At 34.2% G+C, this 21,573-nt stretch overlaps 1 protein-coding gene across 2 annotated transcripts in view; it reads left to right on the forward strand.

Moving 5' to 3' along the window:
- LOC129751504 (tyrosine-protein phosphatase non-receptor type 9) overlaps nucleotides 1-21,573 on the forward strand; it is a 63,302-nt gene that overhangs the window by 26,091 nt on the left and 15,638 nt on the right. Inside the window, exons 2-3 of one of the 2 annotated variants that reach the window (XM_055747041.1) lie at nucleotides 7,463-7,671; nucleotides 15,317-15,381. In XM_055747041.1, the coding sequence (XP_055603016.1) occupies nucleotides 7,669-7,671; nucleotides 15,317-15,381 (68 nt within the window). In that variant the 5' untranslated portion in view covers nucleotides 7,463-7,668. Of the gene's footprint in view, nucleotides 1-1,095; nucleotides 1,168-7,462; nucleotides 7,672-15,316; nucleotides 15,382-21,573 lie in introns of those variants that run through there. The other variant, XM_055747040.1, reaches the window with a different exon arrangement.

Here is a 21,573-nt window from a genome sequence, read left to right on the forward strand (position 1 = left end):
TATTCGAACTGAAAAAATCAAGAATCCTTAAGTTGATACAGAATCAGAAATTCGAAAATATGTAGAAATACAGTTTTGGTTATGAGAATATGGAACCAGAACCTTCAAAATTGGATTAATTTCAAATTTAATATTCAGACCTGAGTATCAATGATAAGGTTGCCAGATTGCCCGATTAACCGAGTTCGCCCGGATATTTAAAAAAAAATTAAGTAAAAAGTTCGGTTCATTCTGTTTGCCTGGATTTCATTGGAAAAGCCCGGATTTTGCCGGGTTTATTCTCATCCTCATTCTTAAATCAAACTTTAAAAAACAAATTGTGTGGCAAATTTCAAAATAATAATCATGAAATGTTTAATCAAGTTATTTTTTTATTGATTTTAATGAGTAATTCCTAGTTTTTGACCACAATTGTCTGGATATTGTCCGGATTTTGGTCGACAATTTTGAAATCAAATATCCGGATTTTGCCTGGTTTTTTTTTAAATAAAACAACCCAGATTTGTCTATTTATTCTATGAAGAAGTGAGTAAATTTTGAAAAACAGTATCAGAATTTTGAACTTGGGATAGGTTTTTGAGGTTTTGGCATTAGTTTTTAATCTAGATTTTTATTTTTGAACAACTTTGATCTATTATCATAATTCGATTATGAATTTAAAATTTTGAATGTAGAGTAGAATACCTCGCTTGCTTTTTTGGACCCTCATGGGGGGGGTTTAACCCCCAAAACCCCCCCCCGTTCCTACGGCCATGTTTCTCAGTCTCACTTCACACGACGATCATCGGTTTCTTTCCCAGATGTTCACGCGTGTCTGTGTAGTTGTTGTGTGTGGTATCATTGTTGATGCTTTCTGGTATTTTTTCCTTCTACTTTTTGTCACAGAACTAGCCAGCTGTCTGCTGGCAAAATTCTTTCATTCCTGGGTGTCGGTAACTTTTTTTTCTTCCTTCCTCATTTCCTATATGGTATCCACATTCTACACACCACCCAGCAGCAGCAGCAGCAGCAAACCAAACCGTACCCATTTTTACGAGCCTGTTTCCTGTACGACTCTCGCCCGGTACGCGGAATTTTGTTAGTTAGTCACGATCGGTATCGTCATCTGAGAGGATCGGAAGGAAGCGGTAAATTTGGATGGGTTTCAAACAACATTCTGATCGTATAGTTAGTGTATTTTTTTTTCAATATCTCTCTCTTTCTCGAGTTCTTTCGGCTTTTATTTGTCTTTTTGGTTGTGGCCTTAAAGAAGCACGTGGTCAGCAGTGAAGCCGCGCTCATTTGATTGAAGAAAGCAAACACAAGATGTGAGACTGTGAATAAAAATTTGGTTGGGTGAAGATGAAAGTGTTTATTCTAGTGGAATACTATAAAGTGTAGAACCTTGATAGCAGTGTTCTGTTAAATGGTACGCAAAACTCCCACGTTTAAATTGTAAATTGGCAAGCGTGAATTCGCAAACTCTAGTTCGTTCGAAAAATTGGGATTTTTTTTTTTTTTTTTTGTTTCGATTATAGTCGTTTTACCATCATTATGGCATTCGCGACTTTATCAACGTTGCAGTTGGCAGATCGTTATTGAAAAACTATCCGGTACAACTGCGTTCGATGTTTACTCTTGGGCTTGAACTCGCGGACATCGGCTCAGGAGGCAACAGACTTGCCAACTGAGCTATATCACAAGCCCGAAAAATTGGGATGTTTTTGCAAATTGTACCGTATTCGTAGGAAGACTTTCGCACAATTTCCACGAACTTCTGTTGGATTGCATAAAAAGCTATTAACGAATGGGCAATTTTGGAATGATTTCGATTCCAGTTACCTTACACAAGTTGACAGCCAAATGAGTCACGTCGAATTTCGAAAACCGACCATATATATTTTGTATATAGACCCAAAAAACTTACCTGTGCAAAATTTCAGCTCAATCGGACTTTATTTAGGGGTGTCTCAAAGTGCTCGAAGTTTCGGTTTTTTAACCCTCAAAAATCAACAAAGGGGAACCAAAACAATAAGGTAAACTCGAAATTTTAACTTCGATGCCAAACGACTTAGAAATGCATAAAACGTCAAACGTCTGGAAATTAGTCGGTTCTTCGAAAAAAGACCAGTTTTCCAAAAAATTCCCAGAAAGTTTTTTTCTAAGTCATTTTTTGGCATCAAAATAAAAATTTCTATTTTTCCGATTTCCTTAGATGATTTTTAAAGATTTCTCTGAGGTAACTTTCGTTCAAACTTCATCTGGTCTTTTGGACCAATTGAACTTACAATAAATTGCATATTCTTGAAAATTTCAATCGGTATTGATTTTTCAAAAGACCGAATGAAGAAAATGTAATCAAATCGAGTTATTAGATGAGTGAAGTTGTATGTTCGAAAACCTACATTTTGATTGTACGTAATAATCGAATGTTTTTTTGTATTAGAAATGTTAATAAATAAAAAATATGTCTTTATCTGGAAGTAGAAAGCATTCACTCTTTACTTGAATCGATACTGAAGTAAGGTATCCACTGACGGGACACTCGCTTTTCATTTTTAGCTTATTATAATCACAGTGCGCTTCTATCGATGTTGGAAGAATGGTAATTTAATTGGAAAAAACAACCATAAATTTGGAAAAGCAAACCACAAACGAACTGACTAAATGGATTCGAGAAGTTTTTTTGAACAGAGAATTTTTATAACAAATTTTTATAGCTTTTCAGCTAAAAATCTTCCAGAAGTTATATGAGTGTTCTCACAGTGAGTACATCATAAATATACTCAGACCTAGGTCAGGCAAATAGAAATTCGCTGCAAAAATGCAGCATTTTTTAGTTTTCATCAGAAAAATGAGCTCTTTTTGAAAAGATTTGTAATCGTTTATGATAAAAATTCGTGCTGGAACCAAACAAAATCAACAAAACTATTGTTTCATAGATGAGGCATGCTCAGTTTGGTGGAACTTGTAAACTTATCTTATTTAGAACTCTCTCAAGGACTTAAAAAAGTTTTAAGAATGATATTCTAATGAAACAAAATTTGATACCTGCTGGTCGGTGATTCAATCAAATCAATAAGACATTTGAGCGCTTTTTTGGTTTTTTTTCTTCTGTTTTCCACCCCTGGACTCAGACAAAGAAAGAACGTTAAATTCACCTGGATTTTCAAGTAGCCACTCATAACGTGAATTTTTGCATGATTTGCGTGAACCACTTAGAAGTTAATTGAAAAATTATTTAATCCTTACGTGAAAGTCATCTAGTTGTCTGTGTGCTACGTTAGCATGTGGAAAAAATCTTTATACATTTTCACGAAACGTTCATGTGTAGAGTTTTCATGAGTGTATCCATGCAATTTTTTTTGCTTACATGTTTCTTATTATGCACGGGAAATAAAAAAAAGGTAATTTAACCGAGAACGATGGTGATTTTTTTCTCGGTAAATTTTACCTATTTTTCATTCACCGAGAAAAAAAAGTAAATTTTATCTTTTTGATTTTCACTTTGAAAAAAAAAGGTAGATTCTACCTTTTTCTCATTCACCTAACGTAATGGTACGTTTTCTTATTTACAAGGTGAACGTTTGTTTCAGTTGGTTTTATGAAAAGAATAGTTTAATTTAGAAATGAAAAAAAAAAAACAAAATTCATTTCAATGATGTGTATATTCAATTGGAAGGACGTACCTCAATTTTGTACTGGCAGCGTGTTGAACATTTGACCGGATTCTTTTCTGATGATGACAACGAACAATCTGATAAATGAATAAAGCATTGAATACACTGGAGCGGAATTAAAACTGATTTAATAGCTTTCCAGCCACCGTATTTCAAACGAGGAACCAGATTAAGCTAACAAGCGTAGTTTTCCTCCCAACTTTATCGTGACGATCCGCTCAATTTAGGTAAACTTCACCTCACTACGAGGTAGGTAGTTAGAAGGTACCTTTTTTCTGTTTACCTTTATTTTCTAGGTGAATTGTACCATTTTACTCAACTCTATTCAGGAACATTTTACCTCGCTACGAGGTATAAAGTATATGGCAATAGTTTACCTTTTTTCAAGGTGAATTGTCTATTTTTGAGCTCGACTTATTTAAACTTTACCTCGCTATGAGGTGAGTTTCACTTCGAAGAGGAAGAAGTTACCTTTTCTGGTTTCACGAGCGTTCACCTTGCTCTCTCGGTAAATTTTACCTTTTTATTATTTTCCGTGTGCGATTTTGTTTTTGAGTTAGTTTCGTGCAGTGCAATACTACATTTTTTTTTTACTATCTTCAGCGTAAATTACTTCTGCTGGTGTTAGGTATCATTTTTCATTATATTATTTCTCAGTAACACTGGGTTCACAAAGCCGGCCCAAGATCGTCAGTTAAACATCAGTTCTTGGATAGCACTAAATCAGTTTATTGAAGTTTATAGCAATAGTTTGTGATTACATTTGTGTGCCAATGGAACAGATTTTTACCTGCACGTTAATTTTTAACTCTATACGAGCGTTTAATTTTGGACCAATACTGATGCTACCGACTTCAGAAGTGACTTCTCATCTACTTGAGAGCTACATAGTAAACGGAAATTCCCTAGTTCGGTAATTGTTTTACTGAATTCCTAACATGTGGAGTTCGTTTAACTGTTCGGTATATTTTTCATGGTCGAGAAGTGACAGCGTTCAAATATTACGGTACTTTTTCGGCTAAAAATTACCGTGATTCGGCTGTTCATATCGAAGATTATCTGTCAAAATTTTGACAGTTGGCAACATGACAGCTCGTTGTGTTACCGAAAAATCGGTAGATAGTGATCAAACTGCTGGTATTTATTACCGAAAGAACGGTAATATTCACCCAAAAAACTACAAAAGTTCGGTTACACATACCGTACAAACGGTAAAAACTTGTTATTATTACCGAAATTTCTGTTATTATTACCGAATATTTATAGTATATATTACCGAAATACTGGTGATTCGCAAGGAAAAAAAAACTTCAAATGCTCAGTTATTTCTACTGAACAATCGGTAGAAATTGCCGAAATATCTGAAATTATTACCGGAATGTTGGTTATATTTACCGAAAACTGTAAAGCCTTAATTCTTAACGAACTTCGGTTAGTCAAGAATCGATTAACGAAGTAAGGTAGAAAATAGACGTCAAAGTCATCAACTACCGATTTCCAAAATATCAAAATTACAGAACTGGTTCGGTAAAATAAATTACCGATCTCGATAATTTCATTTTACTGTATTATGTATTTTATTAAAAAAAATTGACAAGGGTGTTACATTTTCTGAAAAGTTCTAAAGCTAAGTATTTGTTTTTTTTTTAAATAGTTTGTACTTAAAGGGTGTCTACGATAAAATTGCCACACACAAAATTGATTCGCAAAATTCGAGTTTTCATCCGATTGCCATCCAATTTTCAGGGATTGAAAAATAACTAATAAACTTAATTTTACCATTTCACTCGTATTTAAATTACAGTCCATACGCAAATGCCCGCACCTTGGCCTTAACCCCGGTCATATGATTCGGCACAACCTGCGAATCTACCAACCTGTGAATCAATCGTTTATTGCATGTGAACCCATGCTTTCTTCAGTTCTTCGACTGTCTTCACTACCTTAGGTCGTTTAAGAAGGTGCTGCTTCATAATCGCCCAGTACTTCTCGATGGGGCGGAGCTCCGGAGTGTTGGGCGGGTTGAACATTTTCGGCACGAAATAGACCTCATTGTCCGCATACCACTTCACACGTCCTTGGAGTGGTGGCATGAGGCCAAAACCGGCCAGAAGATTGTACCTTGAACGTTCGAAGTCCAGCCTTAGTTTTGGCCTGCTGGACAAAACTTCGGCTAAGATGCAGCATCTTAGCCACATGCCGAACGGAAGCGTACGGGTTTCGGTTGAAGGCCCCAACTAGGCGGTTGTGATTTCTTGTGTTGTACGGAATACTTTTTCATTCACTTCTGGGCTTCCGATTGGTGGTCAATCGTTCCTCGAACCGCTTAATCACTTTCGACACCGTGGAATTCGCGATTCCCAACGCGATGGAACGATGCGAGAGATCCTTGTTCTCATAATGAATGCGCAAAATTTTATAACGTACGAACTGTTCTTCCGACTCCATTTGAACAAGTTTTGAACACAGGACTTTAAAACTTGCAGGATGTAAACAATGCACTATGAACTAAATCCACCCGAATTTTCATTAAATTCTACTCAACGGTTGAAAAGTTAGAGCAATTTCATATTGTGGCAATTTCATCTTGGACACCCTTTACTTAGGATGTAGGAAAACACTTTGCACAAAATTACAGATAGCTGTCATAAAGTCAAATTTATAACTCAAAGCTTGCACAATTTTTTTTTCTGGGAGTGATGGATTGGTATACACAGAATTTTTTTTTATTATTACGTGTCACTGAAAACAGCAACCTTTAAGATAAATCAACCTGTAATTATCAAATCCTGTCATTTCAAATTGTTTTCCTTAAAAGTTAACGTAAATCATTTATTATTACAACAAATGTCCTGTAAAAAAGTTGTACACTAAAAATTAAATGTCACGTAATTTGTTTCTCGACCTGTAAAATTACGGTAAACGTATTTCTCCTTTTTGTTACAGGACATATGCGTAATTTTATAGGAAATAATTTTTGCTGTGTACATACATATATTATGCATTTAAATCAATTTTTTTAGAAACGTCATCCGTGGACTGACTGACATGAGGGTTATTGATTAAAAATTTATATTTTCCTGAAAAAAAAATTTTTACTCACACAATGTTTTGTAAAAATAAAACCTTGTGCTGACATTCGCGGTAATTTGAAAATTTTGAACTAGGGCTGTAAAATTAAGCATTAAAAGGGAATTAACTAGCTATTTTTCTGTTTGATGGACATGCTGGACATTATCAACGAAATTCGCGGAAAAATTTTTTTTTTCTGGCTAAATATGGCTGAATTTCAGTATATCGAAACGTAAAAAAACAGCAGTTTAAATTTCGTCTTACATAAATAATCGAAAAATATAAAGGAAAAAAACCTAAAGAAGCGGAGATCAAAATCGAACAACATAAGCCATTTTTAAATGAAGTTTGGAATATATTCAAATTTGGAAATGTCTACCTTGGTGACATTCATTTCAAATAAAACTTTCAAAAAGCTGACAAATCTCGTTAAAGAACTCTAAGTTGTGCTTTATTTTAGGCTTTTTTCCTGAATGAAATTACTTTGTATCCTTATTTATTATGCATTCAATCTGACCGTGAAAGAAAATCGGAACCTGTACCTTCTGCATAATTTATAAGTCACCTTTCGATTGAATTGTCCTTTTCTCGATTTCTTTATCTTTTAATAGTATTCTGGATCCGCGTTTAATCCTTTCTCTCTCCAACCTACAAAGGTCCTACAATAAACTGTTCCTTCTGATTCCAGTTACAAAATTTTAATGTTTCCTTCCATCTTTCTCTCTTTCCAGGGCGGCTACCCGGCGAGGTTGAAAAAAGTGCTGATCGTGACCGCCCCGCTATGGTTTAAGGCCCCATTCAAGATCCTGCGGTTGTTCGTGCGCGAAAAGTTGCGGGAGCGGGTCTTCACCGTTTCGATACCACAGCTGAGCCTGCACGTGCCCCGGGATTCGCTGCCGGTCCGGTTAGGCGGTACGCTGGAAATCGATCATTCCTCATGGTGAGTTTCGTCGGAATTTGGTGGTGGATTTTGATTGGAGGAAATCGTACTGTTTTTTTTTTTATATTTTCGCGAATGATTACCTATCTATCGGTGTGAACGTAAACCAATCGGATGGAATTGTCTACTTATACTCATATTTATCTGAATGTTAATCGCACACTGTACTTGTCCTTTTAAGCTGTGTATCAACGTGTAGGAAACTTGTGGAAAACGTCCTGTGGTTTGTTGTTGTTTTGTTTACCTTTTTCGTTATTTTGTCAAGTGTAACTTTTTTAAAATCTTGTATAGTCTTTCAAACAAATTTTGACCCACCAATATTTAAATGGAATAGAGTAAAAACATTAGAAAAAATTGGAAAAAAATGCGTTTAGAACATTGAGACAAGTTTACTTGACCTGAAAGCCTAATAATTAGGGTGGCCAGCGGACAGGAAAAACCGGGAAAACCACAAAAAAATTGCAATCACAAAATAAAAAAATAAAACAATATTAATTTCGTTGGATAGCCCAAACGTTTTTTCAGTGAAAATCGATTTTCTGGACTTCCGTGGATTTATATGCAATGTGTAAGAATTTGTTTGTGTGATACATGCAGTACCGTTCATAATTTTATAGAAATTGAAAGCACGCGCACTGTCACTTCGACTTTGAACTTCCATAACTTTTTACTCTGATGATATTTTTTCTATATTCTATAGAAATCGCATTTTTAGGTCCATACTTGAAATATTGTACCTCACGTAACTTTTGATCCCATCGATAGAACTTTTCAAAAACTTCAGACATTCTAGTTTTATATTTCAACAATCACTCTGCAAAATTTCAATAAAAAATGTTTCGTAGTTTCTGAGATATTGCAGTTTGAATGGTGAAAGTTCAAAAAACCCGATTTTCGTAGAATTACTGTATCTCAGACCACACAAACTCCAGAAAGCTCAAATTTGGTGATGTAATAGTGTGATAGTTAATCTATGTAACGCAGAAAATTTGTTCAAAAAATATCATCAAAGTTATTAAAGTTCAAAGTCGAAGTGACATTGTGCGTGCTTCCAATTTCTATACAATTATGAACGGTACTGTACATATATCATAAGGTTGCCAGATATCCCGGTTTTATTCGGGTTCCGAATCTGCTGACTAGTAGTGATGAAGAAAAAAAATTTTTTTCTTTATTTTTGTTGAGTTTTGACCAAATTTATCTGAATATTGCTGGGATTTTTGGTCGACAATTTCGGAATCAAATGCCCGAATATTGCCAGGTTTTTAGATAAAATTGCCCAGATACGTGCTAAAAAAAATCTGGCAGCCTTAATATATCATAACCCGTTTGAATCCACATGTTTCGAAATAGAATTAATACGTTCGTCGCCAAAAGTGCGGACGCAAAATCCGTCTAAATTTGAAAAGACAATATACAAATTCGGAGATATATTTCGTATTCAAAATTATCTCGGATTGAAGCCTTATTCTTCTCTGTTCTCTAGCCAAAATTTGAAGCCGGCACGATATTTCCTCTTGATGTTTTGGCTTTTCAAAGTTGAACATTTTTAAGTGGGTGAAGAAGCATTTTTTTAGAAGATAACTTGTCATTTTAGTATCTTAGTATCATCACGCGATGACCTGCAAAATTTTTTCATTTTCATATACTTAGGGTGCCCCTTATTTTCAACTCCCTCAAAACCGAGTTTCCACTCCCCAATCTTGATCCAATCAATGATAAAATAATACTGGCAAAGCTTTAGCTCATTCGGATTATAAAATTTGTATGGAATTTTCTATGGAAAAAGTTAACATTTTCAAAAAAAAATCGTAATCAATTCTGGAAACACTGTAAAACCACACAAACTTTTGTACGTCAAGATTTCAAGTTGAATAATTGCTTTGTAGAACATTTTGGAACGTTTCGACGCACGTGAAGAAAGTTACAGCGATTTTAGGTTTGCTTTAATTTTTTCATATATTTTCATACAAAATCAATGAAAAACAAAATTAAAAATATGTTAAAAAAGTTGCAGTCATTTTGTTTAATTTTCGATTTCTCATATAACCCCATATAAAGTGTATGGAAAAATGTAACCAAAAAGGGTTATAACTTTTTTTTTACTTAGTTCAAAACTACTTCTTGTCTTTTGAGAAGTTGTTCCTAGACTTAAAATCTTCACTTCAATCAAGTTTTAAGATGTAACAGTGTTGCCAGGATTAATTATGATTTTAAAATGGAAATTTTTACCTTTTTCCATAAATTTCTCAAGTTTAAGGCGTTTGAGGGTCTTCTTAGAGTTGTCCAATAAAAGTAAATTTGTGCACAGTTTGCTATCTTGATAAAACGATAAATTTGATGGGGTGTGAGCAGTGAAATTTAGCCTTTAAAAACTTCCATATAGTTAAGGGCCACCAAAAGGTACATTAGACTGGTCAGAATCGGGCCTTAAAAGTATCAAATGGAAATTAGTATGGAAAAAGTGACTTTTTGGTTTAAAAAAATCCTACAGCCTCAATGTTGCACTGAACTCAAATTCTCCAAGCTGCATCTCATTTGCTAAAGATCTGTAGAATAACTTTGCCGAAGACGGTGAACCTCTAAGATGCCTCAATCAAAAATTATGACGATTTCAAAATTGAACAATTTAATTTGTTTTTTTCCCCATCCTTTCAAATGGCACCCCTGCACAGCATGTTGGGTAGGAGCCATAATGCATTGGAAACTAGCTGGCGTGTTTCCCAGCAATAAGAGTTAGCTCAGAAGATTTGAGTTTAGAGCAAAAGTGAGGCTGTAGGATTTTTTGAACGATTTGTACATTTGTTATTGGGCCCAAAAAAAAACCTAAAACCGTTTGGTACTTGCAGGCCTGAATCTGACCAGTCTAATGTACATTTGAAAACAGCAGCAGTTACTGTTATAACAGCAACAAAAATTGACAAAAATAATAATTTAAAAAAATATAATAAATAAAAATTATAAGAACAACCAAAATTACAAAATTATTGTGTTATTTTTTTTAAATGTTTTAAAATTTTGGCATTTTTTAAATATTTTTCATTATATTACAGGTCATCGCATGATCAACCAAGTCTTAAAATGATAAGTTTTTAAATAAGAATGCGTTTTTATACTATACTATACTCATGGTGCTTTTTTAACATCAAAACAGTTATCATGTGATTTGAAGCGAGTTTGGAGTACCTGCAATCAGGCGTAAAAAAATATTTTTGGTTTTCAAGAACTTTTTGAAAATAATATGGATAGACCATTGACCAACCAACAAAAACTATTTCCTGCTCATGTGTTAATAAAGGACAACAAAGTTGGAACATTAACTCCTCAAAATGCGTAGTGTATTTTTGAAACAAAACCAAATTAATTCAAATTATCTTGGAAACGCGAAGTTGTTTTTTTGTTATGTGTTAACAAAAAATATTTTATAGATTAAAACAAATCGACTCATACTATTTTTGTTCATGATTTTTTATTTTTGAATTAAAAATTAGAGAACATATGCAAAAATTGCAACGATCAAATTTTATTTTTTTTACACTTGTTACGTTAATCGTGTACCAAATGAAAAATATTCCAAAAATAAGCTTTAAAAACAAGCTTTCAACCATGTAGCATTTTTGTTAAAGAAGAAAAATGATTTGAATATTATTGGATATTTTTATTGGGTATTTTTCAGAATTTTCGAAGTTTGATGTCTGTGAAGTACATACGCTAATGATCTGAATAACTGAGGATATCTTAGTTCAATATACCTAAAGCTACTACCTAGTAAATGACAAATATCATTACCATTAAGTAAATTTTTGACTTTTTCCCGCCTCAAACCTCATAGTGTTTCATATACCATGAAAAATTTGAATGAGGTTTTTGTAAAAAACGTCACGAATATCGCCCGTGCATCAAAAAATTTATTGCAGAATGTAATACGCTTGCATGTGTCGCGATAAAAAAAATGACGTGTTTTTCTTTCATCTTCTCTTGATTTTTGTTCGAATAATTCTTGAATTTTGCCGGAGTTTGCCAGGTATTGTCCAGCTTTTGGATTGGAAAATTTTAAATCAAATGCCCGGTATAAGGCATTGTAAACGTACTTTTACACAATGATTGTGCAGTCATTCAGGGCTGTTCTAAAAATAATTGAATGTTATTTTGATTTAAATAACAATATACACCGAGTTGTAAAAAAACGAAAAAAAGACAAAACTATTGATAACGTGTTCGAAATATACCTTTTTTAAAAAAAACCTATTGATCTTAGTCTATAATTCTTTTCATTTTCATCTTTCCCTATATATTTTCCGTTCTCTTCAAAAAGTGACGGTTTAATAGACCTAAGCAAACAATTGTAAACATACCAAACGAATTTGGCTCCTTAAAGCCTCAAGGTATGAGTCATTTCAAATGAAAAAATTAAAAAGAAAAAACAAAAATTGCAAAATTGTTAAAAATGTCAAAAATTATTGTTTTCAAAAAATCACAGTCTCAAAAAATCATTTTTCGTACAAAAAAGTTTTTTTTTAAATAACACCCGATTTTGACTTTTTTATAAATTTTTAAATTATTTGAAATCAAATTCGATTTGCCCGATTTCCTTTGAAATTCCATGGTAATTTTTTTCCACACATCGATTACCACCCTAAGTACAGGGTGCGCCATCAGGATGTATTCGACTTTAACGTCGAATGACTCCTCCAATTTTCATCCGATTTCGACAGATAAACACAATCTCGAAACAAAACACGCAGACCATCAAAACGCGCTGAAATTTTAGTGCTTTCCATCGAAAACGATCGTTCAGTTTTGAAAACTGTGCATTAGACTGAGTCGATTTGGGGTCATATTTTAATTTATGTTTCGTTTTGGTCTCATCCATGATTTTTGCAGAATTTTTAAGTAACGTTCACAAGAGTAAATTTCAACTGTTAGGTTTGTATGAGAAAAATGAATATTTTGTACTGGAAAATCAAAATTTTTGTTTCCTCTATGGAACCGCCGAGCCTGCTTATGTTTTTTTTGCCAATTTTTAAATTCTTGAAAGCAAATTTTCCGCAGATCACTTTGTTGAAGACCGTTACTTCGTATCTATTCAGGCAAAAAAAGTTATTAGCTGTTTAGTTGGGGTATGTCTTTTGGCATTGAAAAAAAAATTCAATTGACATCACTTCTGGGTCCCTAGTATTGTATAAAAATTTACCTAGCAAAAAGGTAAATTTTACCTTTTTTAATGCATTTAGCAAAAAGGTAAATTTTACCCTTTTCGCATTCATCTAGAAAAATAGTAAATAATACCGTTTTCCCATTCACTGATTGAAAGGTAAATGCTAATTGGTTTGATTGGTTTCTTCAATAAAAATAACAAAACAAAATTCATTCAAAAATTGATATTTATTTGAGAAATGTATCACCAGCTCGATTCAGGTAAATTTTACCTCACTGTGAGGTGAGTTTATCTTTTCGGCTTCCACAAGGGTTCACCTTGCTATCTCGGTAAATTTTACCTATTATTATTTTCCGTGTAGTTAGGCACCCAGCAGTGATGTCAATTGAATTTATAGCTTTTCAATGCCAAAATACGTGCCACCATTCAACACCTAATAACTTTTTTGCCTTATAAGATATGAAGTTGCGGTCTTTGACAAAGCTGTTCAGCAAAACAATTCCTTTAGAGAATTTATAAATTGGCACAAACAGCATTAGCAGACTCGGTTCCACAGAAGAAACAAAAATGACGTTGATTTTTCAGTATAATTTTTTTTTAATTTTCCCATACAAACCTAAAAGTACATATTTACTCATGTAAACGTTATTAAAACATTCTGTAAAAAACATGGACGAGTTTTAGACCGAAACAAAGCTTTTTAGACCCCAGGGTTTTAGAAATTCAAAAATAAATCAAAATCGACTCAGTTTACAGTGCATGCTTATCGAATAAATTGTTGTCTCAAAAATGGTGACTTGAGATTGCCACCTCGTTCTTCGGATTTAACGGTACCATACTTTTTTCTGTGAGCAAATTGGAAAAAAATAAAATTTCACGCCCGCGAACCGAAAAACATTGACGAACATTAAGCTAGTCTACGAAATGAAATATGCTATACGCTATAAAGCTCGAAATGCTGCCCAATGATTGCAGAATGTCCGCGAGAGGGCTGCCTTTTGCGTATCAAATGATTTGGTCATTTAATCGACGTTGTATTCTAATGCTGATTCGGAATAAATAGTATAAAGTACCCTGAAAGAATCTTGTTAATTTTTGAAAATGCGGAGTTATTCGACGATGAAATCGGATACACCCTAATGGCGCACCCTGTACATGGTTATTATACTTTATTTTCTTCTTTAGATAAAAATAAAAAAAAAATCAACAAATGAATTCCTAGATTTCAAAAATTGTTCTTATGAAAAAGTAATTTCATGTCATCAATATATTTTTTAAACATATCTTCTTTTGCGATTAATAAACAATAGTCGAAGGCATTATTTCCGTGGTTGAAAGCAGGCCAAAAATTGAATAATAAATCTGAAAATGACCATTTGCTGACCACCTTAAAAAATTGACTTAATCTCTCAAATCACTCCTATCGCAATTCGCAAATAACTGTGAGATAAGAAAATATTTTATAACACTCATAAAACACAGATTTTTCGTTGGAATTTTGATAGAGCCACCAATCTTTCCTTGCTCGTTGATCGTTTTACCGCCTTCTTGAAGATTTGTTTCTGTTGCGATTTGACGAAATTATATTAAAATTTGACCAAATTTTGGTTTTTTAGTATCTGTTTGACATTGTTTTATAAGCATTTAAAAAAAAAGTGAATCGTGAAGTTTGTTATGATATTTCAATTACTTGATATGAACCAGCAATTTTATTCCCATTACGCGACAGTAACCCTTACATTTGCCGTGAATACATATTCATCATCCTGTTACCAGAAAATTGAGCTCCACTCAATTTTGATTAGTGTCAAATGGAGCTGTAAGAATGCCAGGAACCCAGGGAAATGCGCTCCCTAGAAATGCCACCTTGTTTATCTGGTGCGCCTCATCTAAATATGTTTTCTTTCTTCCAACACTCCCACGCACATGTCTGATCCCTTCCGGACGGCGGGCGCTGGGTTTGCGTGATATATCCTGCGAATACCCGCCATCATCGTTATCCTCCCACGTGGCGCTCTTGTACTGACTACTGATGCTTCCATTCAATATCGCCCACTCTCATGCATCAACTAACCAACAACAACAATAATAATAATAATAATAATAATGACAACAACAAAAACCACCAAAAACAACAACGCCAAACATCTCGGTGAACGACAACAAAAATAACAACACCGTGCCGCCGTCAACCCATCTCGAAAACAACGCAATGCTCGTCCCACCTGGGCGGCTGACCGTTTGACCTTGCCGCGCACACTTCCGCACGGCTCCGATCCTGTCACTTCCTGCCCACAACAAAAAAAAAACAAAACTCCTTACCAACCAAACCCATCCATTTCCGGTCAATTCCTTCCCGTCAAACTGTGCTGCCTGCCAAAAATATCCTCGCTGTTTTGCGTTGTTGGGTACTTATGCGTGGGCGTAACATTTTGCGTCTTCTGCTGTGATCCGAATGAACCATCCATCCGAAAACAAATGCATCAGGACGCACAGATCATTCAGTTTCTGGGTTTGGGACTGCGTCATTTGCTGTGCATGCCAAGTCTGAGGTAAACCCGGTGATATGTATCTAGTTATTTGTTGTTTCAAATTCAATCAATCGACTACATACTGTTGTGCAAATTGGCTGTAACATTGATTCATCTCTCTTATCTATAGTACCTACCGTTAGTTGAAGCATTTTCCATTTTCACACCAAATCGTCTTTTGATAATCGGCATACGTGTACCACACAAGTACAATACATATCAACGCGCAAGCCACCTGTTATTAGGTAGTTAGTTGAAGCTTTCGCCTTTTGCTGCCGCTCTCTAGACCGACCAAGAGATGGCGCTAGTTTGTTTGGGGGGTTTCAAAAAGTATCATTTTCTCATATTTCATGCATTAAATTAGAAGCTACCGATACTTATTATTTGTTTCAAGTTAGTTTTCATTATTGTTTTCTGATTTTGATGATTTATGTTGTTAAATTTAAAGATCAGCTTTTTCCCACAGCTTTCCCCTTAAACACCAGTGAATTACATGCTTTTAGACAAATCTATGACATTAATCAGCATTTTATGTGCTTAGTTTTTTTTAGTAATATCACCAATAATTCACAACGTTGTAAAACTTATTATCAAGAAAAATTCTTCGGGTGCGTTTGGCTCAAGTTTTTTTTTCATATTTGCGCTTGAAAAACGTTAAAAACAGTTTTTGGTGCCTATGTTATGTTACCTGACATTTAGAAGGAATTTAAGGTCCTTAATTCAAATCTTAGTTTTAGTCTTCAAGCTCTTGTTTAGATAATATATATGGTTGAAGTTATTACAAACTTATCCGATTGTCTTCCTTCGTCACAAAAAAATCATATTTGACTTTTGATCACTCCACAACAGTTTTTACGTAATGCCACGATTCAAGATCCAATTAAAATAGAGTACAAACTTTGTGGAACCTATCGATGTGCTTTGCAGGAAAAACGGTCGCATTTGGAGGCCGTCTTCTTTGTATATATTTAGCCAATAATCGTGTCAATCGTTATGAAACACTGAGTAATTTGCAGGTTCCACAGATTGTTAGCCTCCTCAAGTACTACACAGCAATTTTTTTTTGCTGGAAACCAGCAAAATTTTGCTGGTTTTTGTCCCGCTGACTTTCCAGCAAAATTTCCAGCAATTTAAATTGCTGGAAAAAACAGCGAACATTAATGCTGGTTTCCAGCAATTCAAATTGCTGGAAAATCAGCAATCCAGATTGCTGAAAACCAGATATTTCTTTCAACAAAACCGGCTGTATTTAGTATCAAATTTATATTTTAATTCAAAATTAAATTTTGATTTGGCTGTGCATTAGGGTGGCCCAAAATTGTACTATGTCTGGGATGTTTGGGGCTCAAGCTTCAAATGATAGCTTAGGGTGTAAAAAACAATATTTTATATGGCGGCGACTCAGAAAAATGATGTTTAGAGGTCGCACTGGTTCGATTTTTGAAAAAAGGCCATTTTTTTCGAAATTTTGTCCTAATAACATTTTTAGATTTTGAAAAAGTATCAAACATGTGTCTCTAATATTTTTTAAATTTTCTTTATAATGTAAGTTTTAAACTAAAAATTTATTGGGACTATTTTGGACTCTCAATTTGTATGTATGATTTTTTTAATTACACAATACTGTGAATTTTTGTAAAAAAAATAATTAAAATTAACAAAAAAGTGTACTTTGGATTAAGATTTTTAATCAATATTGAATTCTAATGATGCGCGACGTTAAAATGTGTAACTTTGCAGAAGAAAGTGTATAGCTATGACTTGTCGTTTCAAAGTAATTCAAGTTTCACTGTGGAAAAAAGTCACAATTTTCAAATTTTGCTAAGAATTGTTCTATATTATGATGTTGTTGAGTTTCGAGCAATCTAAGAACCAAATAAACTTCTGATATCAAACTTTTTCATCCTTTTATCGATCCTTCAATCAGCAGAAATAACCATGACTAGTTTCTAGATTTTTATTTTAAATTTTTTTAGTGGTTGTAGCCATAACACATTCACCAAACCGTCACCCAAGTATGGGTAACACGACCTTCAATCAATAAAAAATCTAGAAACTTGGAATGGTTCTTTCTAGTGATTTAAGGATCGATAAAAGGATGAAAAAATTTGATATCAGGAGTTTATTTGGTTCTTTGATTGCTAGAAACTCATCAACATCATAATATAGAGCAATTCTTAGCAATAATTTAAAAATTGTGACTTTTTTCCACAGTGAAACTTGAATTACTTTGAAACAACAAGTCATAGCTGTACACTTTCTTCTTCAAAGTTGCACATTTTAACGTCGCGCATCTTTTAAATTCAATATTGATTAAAAATCTTAATCCAAAGTACACTTTTTTGTTAATTTTAATTATTTTTTTTACAAAAATTCACAGTATTGTGTAATTAAAAAAATCATACATACAAATTGAGAGTCCAAAATAGTCCCAATAAATTTTTAGTTTAAAACTTACATTATAAAGAAAATTTAAAAAATATTAGAGACACATGTTTGATACTTTTTCAAAATCTAAAAATGTTATTAGGACAAAATTTCGAAAAAATGGCCTTTTTTCAAAAATCGAACCAGTGCGACCTCTTAACATCATTTTTCTGAGTCGCCGCCATATAAAATATTGTTTCTTACACCCTAAGCTATCATTTGAAGCTTGAGCCCCCAACATCCCAGACATAGTACAATTTTGGGCCACCCTACTGTGCATATAACAAGCAATAAAACAATTATTTCCTCCCTTTTTTCAATAAAGGGATATATTTATTTCCCGAAACCGATATTTTTTTCAATGTTCTATAACACCGGCTCTGGGCTGGCCGCTTCGTGCCACAGTGTTGATCATACGCCACCTGTAAAAATAGCTTTGATTAGAATTTTTTAGAGAATATCTATCTGTCCAAGAAAAACTCACCCTTGAATTGTTATCTGGGTGCTAGAATATAGAGGAAAATAAAATTATTATATCAATTCAACCAAAATTCTTAAAATAGAATCTCACCTTGCTTCAGCGTACGAAACAAAAACAAACTCCAAATTGACAACTCGATTGCTGATTTTCCAGCAAACTAGATCAATTGCTGGAAAGTTCAGCAATTTGAAAACCGATTGCTGATTTTTCAGTAAAAATGACAAGAACATAACCGAATGCTGAAAAATCCAGCAATTCGAAAACCGATTGCTGGTTCCAGCAAAAATTTGGATTGCTGAACGTTTCCAGGAATTTTTTTTTCTGGAAACCGAGTCAAAAAATTACAGTGTAGACATCCAATTTTTCAATTTTTTTCTCCTTGTTTATCTCCGGAACATCCTGGCAAGACTTGTCACGAAAAGTTTTTGGCTGGAAACCTGCCAGGTCCCAGCTAAAGAGTTCGTTTTGCTGTCCTCTACGTAATTTTTCAAAATATCTCCACTCTAGCGGTCCAAATATTTTGCGCACGATTTGGCCACCGTATTTTGTTTATTTCACCGATGGGCAGTTTTTCTACCATGTATAAACGAAGTTAGGCCTGTTTTTAGTCAGCTACCCTAAATAATCAATCAGAAAAATGGAAATATTGATATTTTCGTATTGAGCTTGAACCTCTCACATTCCTTCACTGCATGGAATCAATCATTTTCACTTTTGATTCAAATTTTAGCTCACTGTTGGATCCTCTAGGACTTTTAAACGATTTACCGTGTGAACATTGGTCGAATATTTGATTTCCAACTGTAATTGGGTCTCCCAGTGGGGCTTTCCTTGAATTTTCTCGACCCTGCCCAAAAAATTTAGCCAATGTATTTCTGTATTGGAGGCTATCTCAAAACCACTAGACAGATTGTCACTAAATTTTGTAAACTTTTGTAAATTTCATCAATTTCCATCCATGGATTTGAAAGTTATTCAAAAAAAAAGTTTTGCATTTTTTTTTTCGAATAAACTCCTTACACACAAAACTTTCGAGGCCGGAAATTAGCAAAATTTTGCTCAAATTTGACCAGCTAAAATCTTAGCAATCAATTTAGCAATTTTTTCGAACTAAAACTTTAGCAAACGAGAGACAAATTTAGCCGCCGCAATTTTTGCTCACTTTTCTAGCAAAAACCGGAGGAAAAGATCGCCCCGGACCTGAAATTTCAATATTTATTGTTTTTCTTTGCAATTTCTTAGGGAATGTTAGATTATTGAAAAGAATACAAAAATAAGTTTACTTTCAATTGATTTTTCTCTTTATTTCGACACTTCATGGAACTTATTTAGTTCCGATCCTGGGAACGCGAAATGCCAAGCGATCGACACCGGGGTTGTTCCGGACGCACCGCATTGAAATTCCAGCTTTGTCCCTTTCGATTTTCGGACTGTTGCAATTAAAACCCGGAACCCCACCGGCAGCAGCAACCTAATAGTAAAAAACATAAATTAAAATTACGGAAAACATTTTACACTTCTTGATCGACTCTTACCTGTTTGCATCCACTATCGATTTGGCTACCAATTTGTCGTGAACTTAGCCACCAAAAGAACCGCCAGCATCGAATTTCCGGAACGGCACTGAATCCCGTCAGTTTTTTTTTTGTCTCTACCGGCAGCGGCTGCTATCTAGAAATAAGGCGGCTAGAAAACTTTCGTTTTACTAAAATCGAGCAAGATAAACTTTCTGATTACTAAAATCAAGTAAATTGTGCTTTTTGCTAACTCAAAAGTAAAAAAACATTTTTGCTAACGGAAAGTAACAGCGAATTTTTGCTAAGTGGAGCCTCGAAAGTTTTGTGTGTAGATTGCCACAAATAAGGAACATCTACATATCTTAGAAAATTAAATAGATAAGCTCATAATAAATTCCGTTATGTCTGGTGAACGTTTCTGGGTTTATAAAATTTATGTTTTAAATTTTTTAGCAACTTTATGGTAATGCTTTTGAAATTAGATTTACTGTTTTTTATATCCCTATATTTTACTTAAAAAATTTATATTTTTTCGAACGGGGTGAAGAAACAAAATAAACTTCAGTAACATTTTTCACATAATGGAAATTACTCTGATTCAATCTTCCAAGAATAGTCTTAATCACGAATGCCACAAGACTTATGGCGAATTGGATTTAATAAAAATTAAACGAAACAATAGGAAATAATAGTCTAGGTCTGGCAAATAGAAATTTCGCTGCAGCATTTTTGCAGCATTTTTTACTTTTCGACAGAAAAATGAGCACTTTTTGAAAAGATTTGTAATCGTTTATGATAAAAATTCGTGCCGGCACCAAACAAAATCAACAAAGCTGTTGTTTCATAGATGAGGCATGCTCAGTTTTGTGAAACTTGTAAACTTATCCAATGCAAAACTCTCTCAACGACTTTAAAAAAGTTTTAAAAATGGTCATTCTAATGAAACATTATTTGATGCCTGCTTACTGGTCGGTAATTTAATCAGATGAATTTGACATTTGAGCGCTTTTTTATTTTTTTTCTTCTGTTTTCCATCCCTGGATAATAATAACATTAAGAAAACTGTAGTAAACAAAGAAGCGCAATCTGATCCCTTTCGAAATAATGTGCTTGCAACCCTGCTGTAGGTCTGCCTTTTAGACTGCTTGGTTTTGCTCGATTGGAATGACACTGACAGAAAATCCAAAAATTGCTCATTTATTGCTCGAGAGGCAACCTAGGTTCGCTCGAAAAACGGACGGAGTCGCCCTGAGAAGAAAGTCAGTTTTGCGAGAAGTTCACCAATACTCTCAACGTTGTTGTCAAAACATTAAACAGCTGTTTTTGGCTGAAAGCAAAACAGTTGAAATAATGTACGGGAAAATGATGATTGCCGCGATTTTGAACCTCTCAGCCAAGCAAAATCGTACTATCTGCTGTCCAGAGCAATCCGGACACGAAAAAAAGGCAATCCGGATGTGAAGAACCGAATGAAGAAATCTAGAAGGGAGAAAAAAATGACAGCTGCATGTAAACATTGCGCTCGTTCTCACGCACACCAACGTATGGAATAACTCGAAACCCGAAAATCGTTTTTTTATTCTGACGGTTCCAGAGCCAAATCCGGAATAAAAAAAATACGCCAATAGTAACCTTAGGAAAAAGTACTTCGAGTAAGAATACCGCGAGAAACGTTCTATCTCGAATGGGCAGAGAGCAGCAGTTCAATTCAAAACAATATAATTTAAATCGATGTGATAGACCATGATAGACCGGCAACATAGCAATCTGTCATCTGGTTGTCAGAGC

This window comes from Uranotaenia lowii, chromosome 3, assembly GCF_029784155.1.
Source record: "Uranotaenia lowii strain MFRU-FL chromosome 3, ASM2978415v1, whole genome shotgun sequence".
Lineage (NCBI taxonomy): Eukaryota > Metazoa > Arthropoda > Insecta > Diptera > Culicidae > Uranotaenia > Uranotaenia lowii.